Below are 15,048 nucleotides of genomic sequence, written 5' to 3'. Positions count from 1 at the left end.
CTGATGCCTCAAAGAAACTTCCCAGCAGTCCCTCACAGAGCAGGAGCCATTACTCCCCACCCAGCAACAAAGCAAGACTCTCAGACTGGAAATTGCATGTCACCAGGACGCAGGCAGTCTCAGAGCTGATGGCACCGGCTTGACTAAGCCCCACAGCCAGCCACTGTGTGCACTCAATCTTAAGGTTCAGAGACTCTTCCCACCTTAGAGCTGTCCAGTCTTAGAGTCTATATTTTCTATCCTGCCTCTGAAGCACCTGAAACCAGTACCTTTCATTCCTGGCTGAAAGCTGTGTGGGAAACAGCTTCTTTCCCTTTGCTGACCAGTGGGGTATCCATTGACACCAGGGGTCCCCCCTCCATTTGAAGCTGGACTGGATGTGAGCTCTCATTTCAGAAGGGAGGGACACATGAGGAGTGTCCAGCTTAGGAATGCCTTCGGTGGCCCTGACCTCCACCCTTCTGAGGGGGAGGAGCCTCTGGGCTCCAACTAGAACAGCCCCACAGCGGGGACATGCCAGATCAGGGAGGACATCAGATGACCGAGCTTAACTTGGGAAGCTTCGTTTCACTGTTCTTTCACCATGGGGGAAGCTGAGACCTTGAGTGGTCTTGTTCAAGGTCTCCTACAGCAACTCCTGACTCTGAAGTGGGAACATCCCCCCACCCTGAGGAAGTAGAGAAAAAGCCCATTTGAGGGGTTTGGGATAGCTGTGCCATGGTAGTGAGCAGAATGCACTCAGAGGGACTACTTTCCACCTCTCTCGGACGCCCAATGTGGGCAGGTGGTCAGGGGCCCTTTATAAGAAGAGTGGCCTCTCCTTGTAGCTCCCCCTTTCTGCCCCAGATCAGAACAAAGGCACAGACCTCCAATCCCCGGAGGGCAGGGCCAGCAGGCCAGGGACAGGTCAGTCTCCTCCTCTTAGGCCTCTGGTTGTCCAGAGAGGACAGTGGAGGCTCCCATGAGGCCTTCTCACAGGGTCCATGTTAGTTCTCTCCGGGTGAGAAAGAGACTGGGCTCCTGAGGCAAGGCAATGGGGGGAGCGGCCCACAACTGTGTGTGCGTGCTGATCTTCAGCAGCTGCCTTCCTCTGTTTTGGTGCCAGGCGCTGAAAACATCATCCTTAACTTTAGGAGGTCTCCTTAATGGGAGACCAGAGATACGGTGTTCATACCATCCTAGGTGCACACAGAAAGAACACCAAATATCTTCTGTGAAGGCCTCCCCCCTTGTCCCCAGGATTATTCTAATCATATTGCTCTCTGTGAATTTGCTGCATGCTATTCTAATTAATTATCCACCAACCGGCTGGTTTCCCTACTACCAGGCGGAGTTCCTCATGGGCAAGGATTGTGCCTTATACGCCTTTGTATTCCTCGTGCTAGGGGAAAGCAGCACCTGGAGGAGGCCTGAGATAAATGTGCTGAACTAAATGTAGAGCTGGGGTCCAGACCTGGCCTCCCTCTGTCCACAGGGAGGGACTGGGAGTGATTTCTGCACTGTGGTCTGAGGTTCCGCCTACCCAAACCTGCTCCTGTCCTCCCTCCTCCTCCAGGTGCCGGAAGGCTCTCCCTGCCTTGTCTTGTTCCCTCACCCTATTATCCCTCACGGGTGTTCCTCAATAAACCTCTGGCCTATCTAAATCTGTGTTGGCATCCACTTCTGGGAAAGCCCGAACTGATCGACTGTGACATAGGGGCTCTCACGGCAGAGATCTGGTTGAGGGGTAGGGCAAGGTCGGAGCAGCAGGCATTTTCCAGGGGGCCCTAAGCATCCCATTCCTGACTCTCTAAAGAGGCCTAGATCATGACACTTGACTTCCTCACCAGCTTGATATGGTTAGAAAGCTGGAGGTCTAGACTTTTTTCCTTTGTGTTTTATTTCATTTTGTTGCTTAAGTTTATTTATTTTGAGAGAGAGAATGAGAGGGGGAGGGGCAGAGAGAGAGGGAGAGAGGGAGACAGAGAGTCTCAAGCAGTTTCCGCATGGCCAGCATGGAGCCTGATGAGGGGCTCGAACCTACAAAACATGAGACCATGACCTGAACCGAAATCAAGAGTCAGACACTTAACCGACTGAGCCACCCAGACGCTCCTAGCCTCATTTTTTAAAATGAATCACATTATCCAACAGGTTAAAGGCATGGTTTTTGGCTGTCAGAGAAAACACTCATGACAAGTGCTGCGTAGTAATTCATCCCCTTAGAAGTGCACACAAGCTTCCAGGGAAGCCAAGTAGACAGCACATGGACTGAGATGACATTGACCCTGATGGTGCCTAATCACTCCTAAAACCCCCAACCATTACCAGACCGCAATCAGGCATCCTGGTGTAGACGGGTGCATGAGTGGCTGAAGGGAGGGTCAGAAGAGCCAGGCCGGCCTCAAGGCTTACAAGGAGTGTCCTGGGAATCAAGTGAGAATACAGACACAGTTGTCTCCAGGGAATGGGGACACTTTCTAATCTTAGCTCTTCTGTGACAGGTGACATGCCTGAGGAATGGAGACCAATGGCAGACCCCCCACCTATGACTATCAAATCCCATTGCTTTGATGGAAACAAGACAATGCATAAGTAATATCTACAGGAAACTGAGAACTTGGAAACCAAATAACAACAGGGTTTAGCCGGTGAGAATGATGCCTTCTTACACAGTTCCCATTTTTGCCTTAATTACCAAGATACTTAAACCTAAATTCAGTCAAATGCCTTTACCTCTGTTCCTCTTTCACCCATTGTAATCCTACTTCCTAATTATTGCATTATGGTGTCCAACTTTGTAAGCACCAAGGTGAAGGTGGAAATGTTTAGGGATACAGCCTGGGGTTGTGACATCGCTCCCCCTCCCCTCGGGGGCAGGAGTTGTTTGAAGGGGAAACCCAGCAAAGCATTCACTGATGGCTTGCTTGGTAGTTGTGGTTTTGTATGTGTTTATCATACAGGAAAATTACTTTTTTTTTTTTTTTTTTTTTTTGGTGTACAGTTCCATTTGATTTGGTCAGTGTTGATCAACATGGCCCCATATAGCATAACCCACTTGTGCTGCTGATAGCACAAGCCCCCGGCACTGGTCTAGGCAGGGTCTGAGGAAGCTCCATGCTGACCCAGACATTCACGGGAGCCTAAGAATATATTCACTCATCCAACAAATCTTTGTTGCTATTTTTATACTAATTTTTATCATACTTCATCCACTCTGGCACTTATAAAGACAAACCAGATGAAGGGCTCACAAGGTCAGGTTCTATGGGATCCTTTGTGATCTGTCAGTCCTATTTAGGGGAAGCAGACACTCTGGGAACCATGGCATCCTAAAGTAACAGTGTGAGCTATCCAAGATTTCCAAGCACCTTCACATCTATTCTCTTCTCAAAGCCTGCCAGGTTGTGGTCTTAGAACTCCCTGTCCCATATTTTTATTATGCAAACACATATTCATGTCTTTTTTTCCTTAACTCAGATCCTAAGCTTCTGAGTCAAAGGGCCAGAGTTTATACTCATTTGGAAAGAAGAGGTTGAAAGCAGTATTTAAACTGAAGGAATTAAAGGGGGATAAACTATCAAAACCCTGGACCCTTAAGAATTTATCATACAGATAAGCACACACACACACACACACACACACACACACACACACACATGCAATATTTATAAAAGGAAAATATTAGAAATCTAAACATCTCTTAATGGGGAGCTGATCCAGACATTATGGAATGGCAATATACGCAATCCTATGCGGCCTTAAAAAAAGAAAAAGGATACTTGATTAAATGATATATAAAAAGATATAATGTTCAGAGGAAAAAAGCAAGGTAGAGAACAGTGTATATTATATGTTACTATTTGTGAGAAAAAAAAAGGGGGGGACTACATATTTTCTTGCATGTGCATAAAATATTTTTTAAAAATCCACCAGGAGAGATTGGCTCTAGGGAGAGGAACTCAACAGCTAGAAAATGGTGGTAGCAGAGAGATTTTTGTCCCTTATGAATAATGAAGCATGAGAATGTATTGTTTACAAATAATTAAAATCTTAAATAAATTAATTACAGGCAGTATGAGGATACTGCTACTCTTCCTATAAAAGGGCCAGCACTATTCCATGTATAACTGGACACAAAAACTTACTGTAATACCGATCTGGACTTTCCTCCAGAAAATGGGAAAGACAGGAATTGGTGGGCCCATTTTACAGGTAAAGAACATAAATGAAAAAGCTAAAGGACTCACTCAAGATCCCACAGTGAGCTACAAACAGCTTTAACAGGGCATTGGGACCCAACCCTTCATCTGCCCAGGTAGAATTCCAGCTTTTACTTTCACTGTGTCCCTCCACTGGGTGATGTGGAGAGTACTCTTTCTCTGTCAACTGAGTACTTCCATCTGTAGCACAATGTCATTGAACTGGGTAGGCTCGGAGGTTGATTTCAAACTCCAGTTTTATGACCTCTTGTTGAACAAGAAACCTAAAACAATCTCAGGCCTCTTTTTCTTTCATGATCACAAACATTAATCCTTCAGACGCCCCTTCATCTGTCTCCTGATGAGAGTCAATATACGCTCCCAGAACAGAGCTTTGTCTCCAGAACAAAACATCTGCTCTTGTCACTAAAATTCCAGAGAAAAGAGATGGTAGTTCCGAACATTTCAATATGACACAGAGACTCTGGGATCATTTGTCAAACCAGAAGGAAAGCTATTAACAAAATCCTTGAAGGCACCCAGGAAGCCAGAGTAATAGCTTTTAGCATTAGGAGTTTTTTTATCCGTCTTAAGTGAAGATTTGTGTGTCCAACATGCAGGTCAACATGGTTCAAAGCAAAATCAAGTTTGGGCCCAAAAAATAAGACTCTAGGTAAGCATTACTTAAAGATAGAAAATACTTACCATGGCTGAGGTCCTCACTGATGTTCCTTATAACATTTTTTTAGTTCAAGAGTATGTCCACACTAGAGTAACAAACTTCATAAAGTCAGAAAAGCATTTAGTGTTGTAATCAAAGAAGCCAACATTAAAGATTACTGTACAAGTAAGTGAAGATACACGGAGATGCTACTGAGAGTCATGACGGTTTGGAATAAGTGATGAACAGTTCGTGTAAATGATGTTAACTGGTGTGATTTTCATCCTATTGAACTGAACACTTCCAGGACAGTTGAAGACCAGGCAGAAAGGAAGACAGGAGCTGAGGAAAGGAGGAATGGCTAGGATGGCCCCCTGACCCAGTTAACTTATCTCTCTGCTCGTCAGCAAGGACTCAGTCAATACCTCTTTAGTGCTGGGCTCCCATGCTGTCCAGATCACTGGTTGTCTGGAGGTGAGCCCCACACAGACAGGGTCTGGGATCTCACATTCCAGCCAGGGAAGACAGACCACAAACAGCTTTTCGTTTTTTGTTGACAGTTTCAAACACCTACTGTGTACCAGACACTCTTATAGGCACAGGAGACACAGTAGGAAATGTGACAGTCCCTTCTCCCACAGATCTCTCGTTCTGGTAGGGGAAAACAAATAACTCTGGATGAAGAAAAGAAAGAGTCTGGGACAGACAAGGACTTGTGCGAGAAAGGGAGTATTTTAGAGAGGTCCAGGAACGCTTTGATGAGGTAGCATTTGTGCAGCTGACTGATGAGAAGCAGGCAGTCATGTTAAGATCGGGAGATAATTCCACGCTGAGGAGACACAGTAAAGGCCCTGAAGCAGGAACAAGCCTAGTGTGTTGGTGTAGTGACTGCAAGGTCTGGGTGGCTAGAGCCCAGCAAATGGCGGGACAGTAGACAGGGATCAGGTCAGCAGGGGCAGTGTAAGTCACGTTAAGTCCAATTTCTCTAAGAAATTTGGGCTTTTTGAAATACATTTGAGGAGTTGAAGGTGTAGAATAATCTGTCGTAAATACTGCATGTGTATTCTTGGAGTAAGTCTTGACCTGAGTCTCAGTTTCTGTATCTATAAGGCTTTACTGTTGTAATGACTGAGTTAACACTGACAAAGCCCTTAGAAAAGTGCCTGGCAAACAAGACACACTATGTAATAAACATTAGCTATTACTAAGTTCGGTCATTTATATGTAGGGATTCTTGGTATATTTGGCCTTTTGGACCATCTTGTCTTATGTTTTCATCACACTTTTTTGTAGTTTTTTTTAACTTTCTTTTCTGCCTGGTAGTAGTTTGATACCAAGTTCTCCTTAATCCTATTGTCTGACTTGAAAAATACTACATTGTTTCTATTTACGAATAGTTACCCCTAAAAATCGGAGACGGACCCTTGGCTTAAAATGTAATATAGGTCAGTGTCTATATTACAACTACTAAGGGCCTCAGAATATCTTTAATAATTATTCTGGCCTCCCTTTCCCACAGGCCAAGTTACTGTGTAACACTTTAATTCCAACTTGTTTTGACCATGGCCCATTAGGTTTTTCTTTTGGTCTGTCTTTACTTAGATTTGCCAATGTGTTTTACCAATTTCTCGGCTCAAGACTGCCTTTGGCGTCTCACTCCTCCCTGGGTTCTAGGACATTCTTCCTAAAGAACATCCTTTAGTAAGTGCTGTTGGCCTATCGAAATTTAATGGAGTGCAGCCTGGGTCTCTCAATCTAATATCTTGCATGAGAAACATGCAAATTTAAACATAACTATCCCATAATTCATCACCAATCCATTTTTCACTTTGCAAGAAAAAAATCCCAGCCTGACCAAGGTAAGACTTCGAGAAACTTTTACTCATCTCTTCTCCACTTCTGAACAGAAATCAGCAATAGTCTAAACCATATGATTCTGAAACAGATTGAGGCAAAATGGGTCTCTATAAAGCCTGTATTTCTGTAAAACTGTGACACGGTGCGTAAGATGCCAGCTTCACATAGTCTACCTCCTCCTTCAAGCTTTTAGCTTGTTTAGATAACTCCATGCCATGAATTGAAAACATGATATAAACTGCTCTATACAGAAGTCACGGTTTCAGAAACTAATGCTGCCAAGTTAGAAAGTTTTCAGCAGGTATTCTTTAGAACTCAAACTGTTATATTTAACAGCTTCATTCGACTATGAATGTGAGGTTACCCAGAAGTGCATTCTGCAGTTCAGACATGCTGTTCAGCATGGAAAAGTCAGGGCTACTCTAAATGGTGCACAAAAAAAAAAAAAAAAAAATTGTAAAATCCATTCAAGGTTGTGATGCCGTTCTCACGCAACTGAAATGGAATAAACAATGCCCTGTGGAAGTCAGGGTTTCACTTACGAAGCTTGTAGTTTCAAAGCTGCAATACTGGGACCAAAAAGAGTCCCCTGCCTGCTGGTACTCCTGAGCCCACCCGGTGCCCCATTCAAGTGAAGACATTTGTAAGACTTTGCCAACTGTGTCACCTGCTCATCTGTCTCCAAAGCAGCTGGACGCTTCTCTGGCCAGCACTAGAAAAATGACAGCTCTAGAATCTTGCCAGAAAATGTATCCAGCTTGGGTGTGAAATGTAATAAAAGGGTTCTCTAGCCATCCCCCTCAGGGAGCCTATTAAAAACAGTATTAGAGTGCCCAAAGTACTTTGGCCTTCTGCTTGCTTATAACCCTACAGAATTATCTTTTCTCAGGCCCCATCAATTGTGGACCCATCAGCTTTGACAGCTAATAGAAGTAGAAGCCATATGAAAGTTTTTGCACTTGCTGTGAAATTCCCACAAAGAGCTCCAATATATCTCTTAATGACCATTATTTTAAAACACAGACTAAATCCCCTTTAGAATTTAATACCTTAATGTCCTCTGTTGTGAAAACAACCTGCCCATAGATTTTGTTAAGAGTTAGTATTGCAATAATTCCATTTCTGGGAATCTAACTCAAGGGAAAAAATTCTATTATTATTTATAATTGGGAAAAACTGGCAGTAACGTAAATGTCTAGGAAGAGAAGACTGTGCAAAGGTGGCACATGATCCAGATGGGCTCATGACACCATCACTCAAGAGTACCGATAATGTACTGTGAAAGTGTTCTGTGCGAAGTGACAAAAGCACTGTGTGTGGAGTCAATCCTGGCTAAGTCATATGCAATTCTGACTTGTCCGGCTTGTCTGACATAGTCGTGAAGTTAGTAGACACATAGGCACATATTTGCTTAAGTTGACTTCCATGAATATTTTAATATTTGGACCAAAAAGTCAGAAGGTACCTGCACAGTTTCCTGGGGATTAGGACATAGAGGACAAAGCAGGACTACAGTGATTAACATTATCCCCTCGAACTGATTTTTCAGTTCCTACAGAGCTTATAGGCAAAATCAAAATCCCCCTATTACATATTTTCATAGGGCCATGTACCTCTGCTTTATTTTACTTATCACAATTGTAATTTGTATAATTAATTAATGTCCGTCTACCCTTGTGGTCTACAAGTCCCATTATGGCAGGGTCTGTTTTGCACTACTATCTGACATGCACTCATCATAGTCAAGGAAAGGCAGAGGAGAGAAAGAGGAAAGAGAAGATAAAGGGGAAAGGGAGAAAGAAAAGGGGATAAGGAAAGAGGGAGAAGCAGAAAAATTTTTATGAAGGACACAATGGGCCCAGGTGACAGCACACTATCGGACTGGGGGAACACATTTTCATTGCTTCCACAGAGAACACAGCAAGGCCGAGAATCAGTGAAATCAACAGGAGTAGAGGGATGCCTTGGCATCCCAGCAAGTCAGGATTCTCTGGCAGGACCAGCAGTGCCAGAGACCACTGACAAGTGTGACAGATGCCCAGCAGGAATGTGGCAGGAGAGCAGCAACATACTGAGGCATGGACTTGCTCTTATATTCTCAGTAGCCTGAGGCCAGGGATACCTGGACATACAGGGAATGGGATGGGGAAATGCCCCCATAAGGCCCAAGTGTAGGTAGCCAGTAACAGGAGGTGTTAGTGCCAGTATGACCTGTTTATAACCTCAAGTGGTTATTGCAAAGGACATCTGATATGTTCAAAGACTAAAACCAAAGAAACGTTATCAAAATGGTCATGAATTCAATGGCTATGCTGGTTCCCCCCTCTAATGTTCCTAATTAATTACTTTTATAACAAAAAGAAACACATAATAGGAAAACACTGTGTCTCATTTCAAGAATTGCTATTTTCTTTTAGCAGAGGCTAAGAATTTTGTAATCCACCATTTCTGCCTTTTCCCCAGTTCTAAGAAAACTCAATTCTTGAGTTCAACCACAGCAATCAGTGTAGTAATCTAGATCATTGTTTTCTTCTCATTCTACAGACCAAGAGCCATAAGAAAAAAAAATTTTTTTCTCCAAAAGCCTCTCTTGTTTATTCCTGTTGACGAGAATCTTTGCCATACTGGGGAGGAAAATTTTTCCTCTACCCTTCAAAGTTCCTTCAGCTGGTGCTAACAATTAAGTTGACATGAGATACATTGGCAGAAGAAAATCAAGTTTAATTTTGTATGTATGGGAACCCCACATACATGAGAGGTTCAAAGACAGAAAGGTAAAATGAAGTATATATGTCATCATGAGCTAAGGAATGGGATAGGGGCCTGGAGGTTCAAAGACAAGGAAGGCAATTCACAGGTTAATAAGAAAAAGCATATGTTTTAGATGTAATTAGATGTTTATATGAGATATGTTACTCAGATAAAATTTATCTTTGGTATTAACTCTAACTCTGGGAAAGACCTCGTTTAAATTCTTTTAGACAGTTAAGGGAATGGCAAAAAGTTTCTCTTGGGCCTGCAGGGTCTCAATTGTTCAGCTCAATTACCACATGCCAAAGTGGCACATTTTAGGGAGACTTGCTCTGAACCTCTTCAACCACATGAGTTACTTCTTAAATATATACTACCCTCCCTATACTACTCACATTGTCTTATGTGTATGAATTACTTTTTCAACTAGACCACTGACTCTCAATGAGGGGTATAAAGAAGAGAAAAGAGTTAAGAGGATAAAAGCATGGTCTGTCAGATGAGTTCAACCTGGAGGTCCCTTTCTAAAGTACACAGCAGCTCACTTACACCATCCCAAACCAAAAGCATCACTGCCATTGTGGGATGACATACTCATGGGAGCTGTTAATACCCTGGATGGGAGTTAGGAGGTAAAGAGAATTAATAAATAACCAGTGGTGAGGATCACATTTTCACCAAAAGATGAATTTTGGAACCAAAAGCTTATTGGTTTCAATCCTAGATCTAACACTTAACCTAAGTTCCGCATTCTCAAATGGAAATAAAATTACCTTTCCTTCAATAATGAGTATTAAATGTATCCTAAGTGCTGATAGAGCTCAGGAAATGCCCTTTAGGAATCATTTTTCAAATAGACTTGGGAGTTCCTTTACACCAGGGTTTCTCAATCTTGGTACCATTGACAATTTTAATGGACCAGTTAATTCTTAACTGGGGGGTATCATGGGCTAAGCTGTGTTCCCGGACCCTGCCATTAATATATTGAAGGTGTAACCCCTGGTACCTCAGAATGTGAATGCATTTGGAAATAGGGTTGTTTTTTTTAAGTTTATTAATTTATTTTTGAGAGAGAGAGAGAGAGAGAGAGAGAGAGCGAGCATGAGCAGGGGTGGGGCTGAGAGAGTGGGGGAGAGAGAGAATCCCAAGCAGGCTCCACACTCTCACTGTGGGAGCCCGACACAGGGCTTGAACGCATGAACTCTGAGATCATGACCTGAGTCAAAATTTAGAGTCAGACACTTAACTGAGCCCCCCAGGCACCCCTGGAAATAGGGTTTTTAAAGTGATAATTAAGGTACAGTGAAGTGTCATGGATGGGCCCTGATCCAACATGATTGCTGTCCTTAGAAGATTATGACACAAATGTGTGCAAAGAGAAAAGATCATCTAAGGACACAACAAGAAGGTGGCCATCTACAAGCCCCAGAAAGAGATCTGAGAAGAAACTGACCCTAATGACAACTTCATCTTAGACTGCTACCCTCCATGAACTGGCAGAAAAAAACCTTTTTTTCCTTTTAAGTCACCCAGTCCATGGTACTTTGTTATGGCAGCTTGAGCAAAAACTCCATAGGGGTTACCCTGTGTGTTGCAGGATGTTCAGAAGCATCCTTGGTCTCTATCCATTCATACCAAGGGCAATCCTCTAACCCCACAGTTGTGACACCTAAAAATCTCTCCACAAACTGGCAAAAGCCCCTTAGGGGCAAAATCTTCTTCCCTGCCCTACTGAAAACCATCATTTCAGATGGCCTCTGGTCACCTCTGTTTTCCCAGTGCTCAGCACAGTAACTGCTACCTAAGAAGATAATCAAATATTTACTGAATAGTCACTTGCCTATTTCCCTAACTTGGGTCTCACTACTCCCTTGCAGACTCCTTTTGCTGTGTCAAAAATAAAGAAAAAGAAACAACAGACCCAAGGTGGAGTCACTTGCCCCCACAACAGCAACTAAGACTTAGTTGCATTGTAGGAACGTGACCTTTAACCAATCCAGAATTTCCTGATCATCACTAGTGAGGTGATCTGCATGAGAGACCACCTCCCCTTGCCCCAAAAGGAATTTGACTAAACCATCCTATATTTTCTTTTGCTAATGACTTCCTTGTCCCACCTCCTTTCTGCCTTTAAAAACACTCCATTTTGTACAGCTCCTTGGAGCTCCTTTCTACTTGTAGATGGGATGCTGCCTGATTCATGAATCCCTGATGTTGATCCCAATTAGATGTTCAAATTTACTTGTTTGGATTTTGGGGGTTTTTTGTTTTGTTTTCTTTTTATAGCTGCAATTAAAATAGTGATTATTTCCAGTTTAATTTATAGTGGGTGTGCAATTTTTAATGAAAGTTTTCATTTTAGCATAATTTCTGGCAATTCGGTGACATAAATATCACATCAGTGTTAAACCTTATTTTGCTTGATATTGCTCACTGACCTCACATCAGATCCTCTGGTCAATTTAGTGAGTGGTGCTACTTTTAGTTTCCTTAATGCACCACTCATAATTAAAAAACAAATTTTTTTAAATGTTTTTTTATTTATTTTTGAGACAGAGAGAGACAGAGCATGAGCAGGGGAGGGGCAGAGAGAGAGGGAGACACAGAATCTGAAACAGGCTCCGTGTTCCGAGCTGCCAGCACAGAGCCCGACGCGGGGCTCAAACCCACAGACCTTGAGATCATGACCCGAGCTGAAGACGGACGCTTAACCGACTGAGCCACCCAGGTACCCCTGCACCACTCATAATGTAGCAGATGAAATGACCATGACAAATTCTTATATAACCATTTGAAGCTCAGAGAACTCAAAAGGAAAACAAACGGCCATTTAAGTGTGAAAACGCTGAACTCTAAGTCATAATGAGACTCCACACATTATCCAGAAACCCAAAAGCATACCAAAAAGCCAAAGTCAATGGAGACATTCTTTGCAAAGGGGAAGTCACAAATGTCTCTGGCACATTCATAAATTTGTTGTCTTAACACTGGCACGTGTACTGTCATGTTATTTGAAAGCGGATGTGTTTGGGCTGGGCAGTGATGTGGGGGCAGGGAAGGGACAGGAGGGCCGGCTCTGAGATGCCAAAGAGAGGCATTAGGAACTCTGGAAGGAACTGGGAACTGGTCTGGTGGACATTTTGCAGAGACAACAATTTCTGACCAAGCCCTTCCAATGATTTGCAGCTTGTGCTCAACTATTCACAAGACAGTTTTCAGGGCATTATTTTAAATTGATACAGAATCTATTCATTTACAAAATCCATTTATTGCATTCTTTTTGATTAATAGCTGGGATTCAGAGTGTTAAAAATTTGATTTATCCAAGTGAAAAAAAAAAAAAAAGACGAACATCATTTTGAAGTGCCATTTCTGAACTATATGCTTGATGTTTCAAAGTTATTGTTCGTGACTTTAGGTTCCAGTATCCAACACCCTACTCCAAATAACAAACGACTACATTAAACTCGGGCAACGACCATCACGTAACTGCTGTGACAGGCATGCTGGCATCCGGGCATTAGGAGCTGACATGCACCAAAGAGGTGATTTATGACATCCTGCTTTTCCAGAAATGCAGAGGCTCTTAACTCTTCAGCTGTTCCTTGTGGCAAAGAGGTTGAAAAGAATCATTTTGTCAAGTTAGTTTCTCCATGGAAGAGGAGAATGCCTTAAGGACATCCTGATTTAGAAACAAAACCACGCAAAACTCCTTTGCCAACACGTCTGTGAACCCTGCAAAGCTGGCGGATGTGTGGATGTATTTTTACAGAGAGAGGTTTTAGAGACAGGAGGTTAACTAACCAAGTGAGGATGTTCTGTTAACTTATTTTTTCCCAGGAAAGACAAAAAAAAAAAAAAAAAAAAAAAAAAAAAAGAATGACAATCAGCTACTTATCATATTGAGAAGTTAACCCCTTCACTTGGGCATTTATGAACACGAAGTCTGCCTGGCAACCCACAGTGGCACACTCCACCCACCACACTGGAAACGTCAGCAAAGCCCACGCTAGTTCCTATTCCGTTTATTTCTCGGCTCGATCTCAGCACTCTCATCTGATCTTGTTCGACGATTGAACCTTGGACTCATTTCTGCGTCTTGAAGATCATTTCTGAAAATGTAAAAAAGGAAACAGCACCTTAGAAAATAACGATCATGATTCTTCCACGGCAGTTTCTAGTTAACATGTGCTTTCACGTGCACTGTTTCATTTAAACCTCCACATAGTCCTCTGCTCCACTGGCTAGTCTATTACAATAATAATTATTAGCATTTTTAAATACGTTTTATAACTGACTTAGCAAAGATCACAGGCTGTAAGTGACAGAGGCAGGAATTGAACCCCTTTCTTCTGAATCAAAATCTAGAATAATTTTACACTTTGCTTAACATGAACAAAACTGGAAAAAACAAAAAAAAGTGCTCCTATCCTAACAAGGCAAAGTCAGAGCACAATGAAATCATTCTCCTAATCCTGAGAGCTGAGGTTGTAAGGCAACCAAGAAAACAAAATTCCAAAGAAAGATAAGCCCCACCAAAGAGAGATGGGCCACACAAGTTCTCACTTTTGACACAGCACTGGAGGAAGGTGGCTGTTGTACAACCAGGTAAGAGGTTATCAGCTGACATTTTAGTGAATTCTGAACCATGGGCTAGTACTGAAAGGCCCTAACACAAGGAGAGGCCACATGCACTTGCAAGCTCTTTTCCAGGAGCCTCCCTCAAATGCTCATGAGAAAAACTGGGAGCAGGGCAGGAGACTGAGGACAGCCCACTTTGGTGGCACTGGATAAAGCTGGTGAATGTGGGGACAGGGGTCAGGCAGAAAGCCCTACCTCTTCCTGGGATGGTTCTCTTCTATGAAGTGAAAGCTTTCAGTTGCTGAGGGAAACTGAATGGCCCATGGCAATCAGGCAAAGATCTAAGGTCTCTGGAGGAGGAGCGGAGGTAAAATCAATCTGCACTGAAGGACAGGAAATCAACCTGCACTGAAGGATAGGAAATCAATTGCAAGAACACTGGCAAAGATACTGTCCTGCCGAGGAAATGGTAGAAATAAAAACCTCTACCTCTGGAGGAAGGGCAGAAAATCATCTTAGGCTGATGTTCTCAACACCAAGCGGAGCCTGGGTCAAGGCAGTCTGACAACCATGGGAGGGAGAGGGGGTGGGCAGAGAAAGCTCCGCCCGCAAGATCCAGGCACATGGGGCCTGCCAGAGACCACAGCTGGAACAAGAAAGAGAGAGCTCCAGCAGGCCCCCACCAGGAGCCAAGCACCAAGTATTAGGGAGTAACAGTAAACTGCTGATGGAGAGGTATGGGCATGGAGAGAGGCCCTTCTGGGAGGCAGGCATGCAGACAAGGCTGAAAGGTCAATTGAAACAAAAGCAGTGAACAAAACCTTTCTACAACCCAGCCCCCACACTAAGCACCAGGTAAAAGTAGCCCACTTTTTGAAGATCTTGATGCCTCTGATATCCACTGAAGGTCATGTTAGGAACAAGGAAATTCCAACCTGGGTCAACTCCCCACACTAATGGCCTGACAGAAGAAGCAAGCCTGTTTCCATGTGGAAACACTATTTTAACTCAGTATCT

The 15,048-nt window shown here is 43.2% G+C and overlaps 1 protein-coding gene across 6 annotated transcripts in view; it reads right to left on the bottom strand.

Annotated features, from left to right (window-relative positions):
- Nucleotides 1-8,105: 8,105 nt before the first annotated feature.
- Nucleotides 8,106-15,048, bottom strand: part of RAD18 (RAD18 E3 ubiquitin protein ligase) — a 108,865-nt gene continuing 101,922 nt past the window's right edge. For 4 of the 6 annotated variants that reach the window (XR_009260725.1, XR_009260726.1, XR_009260727.1 and 1 more), the window contains one exon: nt 13,460-13,562. Coding sequence is in view for 2 of the 6 variants with exons in the window: in XM_058726132.1 (XP_058582115.1) it covers nt 13,460-13,562 (103 nt within the window). In the remaining 4 variants the exon portion in view is untranslated. Of the gene's footprint in view, nt 13,563-15,048 lie in introns of all 6 variants that reach the window. The other 2 variants (XM_058726132.1, XM_058726133.1) reach the window with 1 other exon arrangement.

The sequence above is a fragment of the Neofelis nebulosa genome, chromosome 4 (assembly GCF_028018385.1).
Source record: "Neofelis nebulosa isolate mNeoNeb1 chromosome 4, mNeoNeb1.pri, whole genome shotgun sequence".
Lineage (NCBI taxonomy): Eukaryota > Metazoa > Chordata > Mammalia > Carnivora > Felidae > Neofelis > Neofelis nebulosa.
This window is presented reverse-complemented; position numbering and strand designations above follow the sequence as displayed.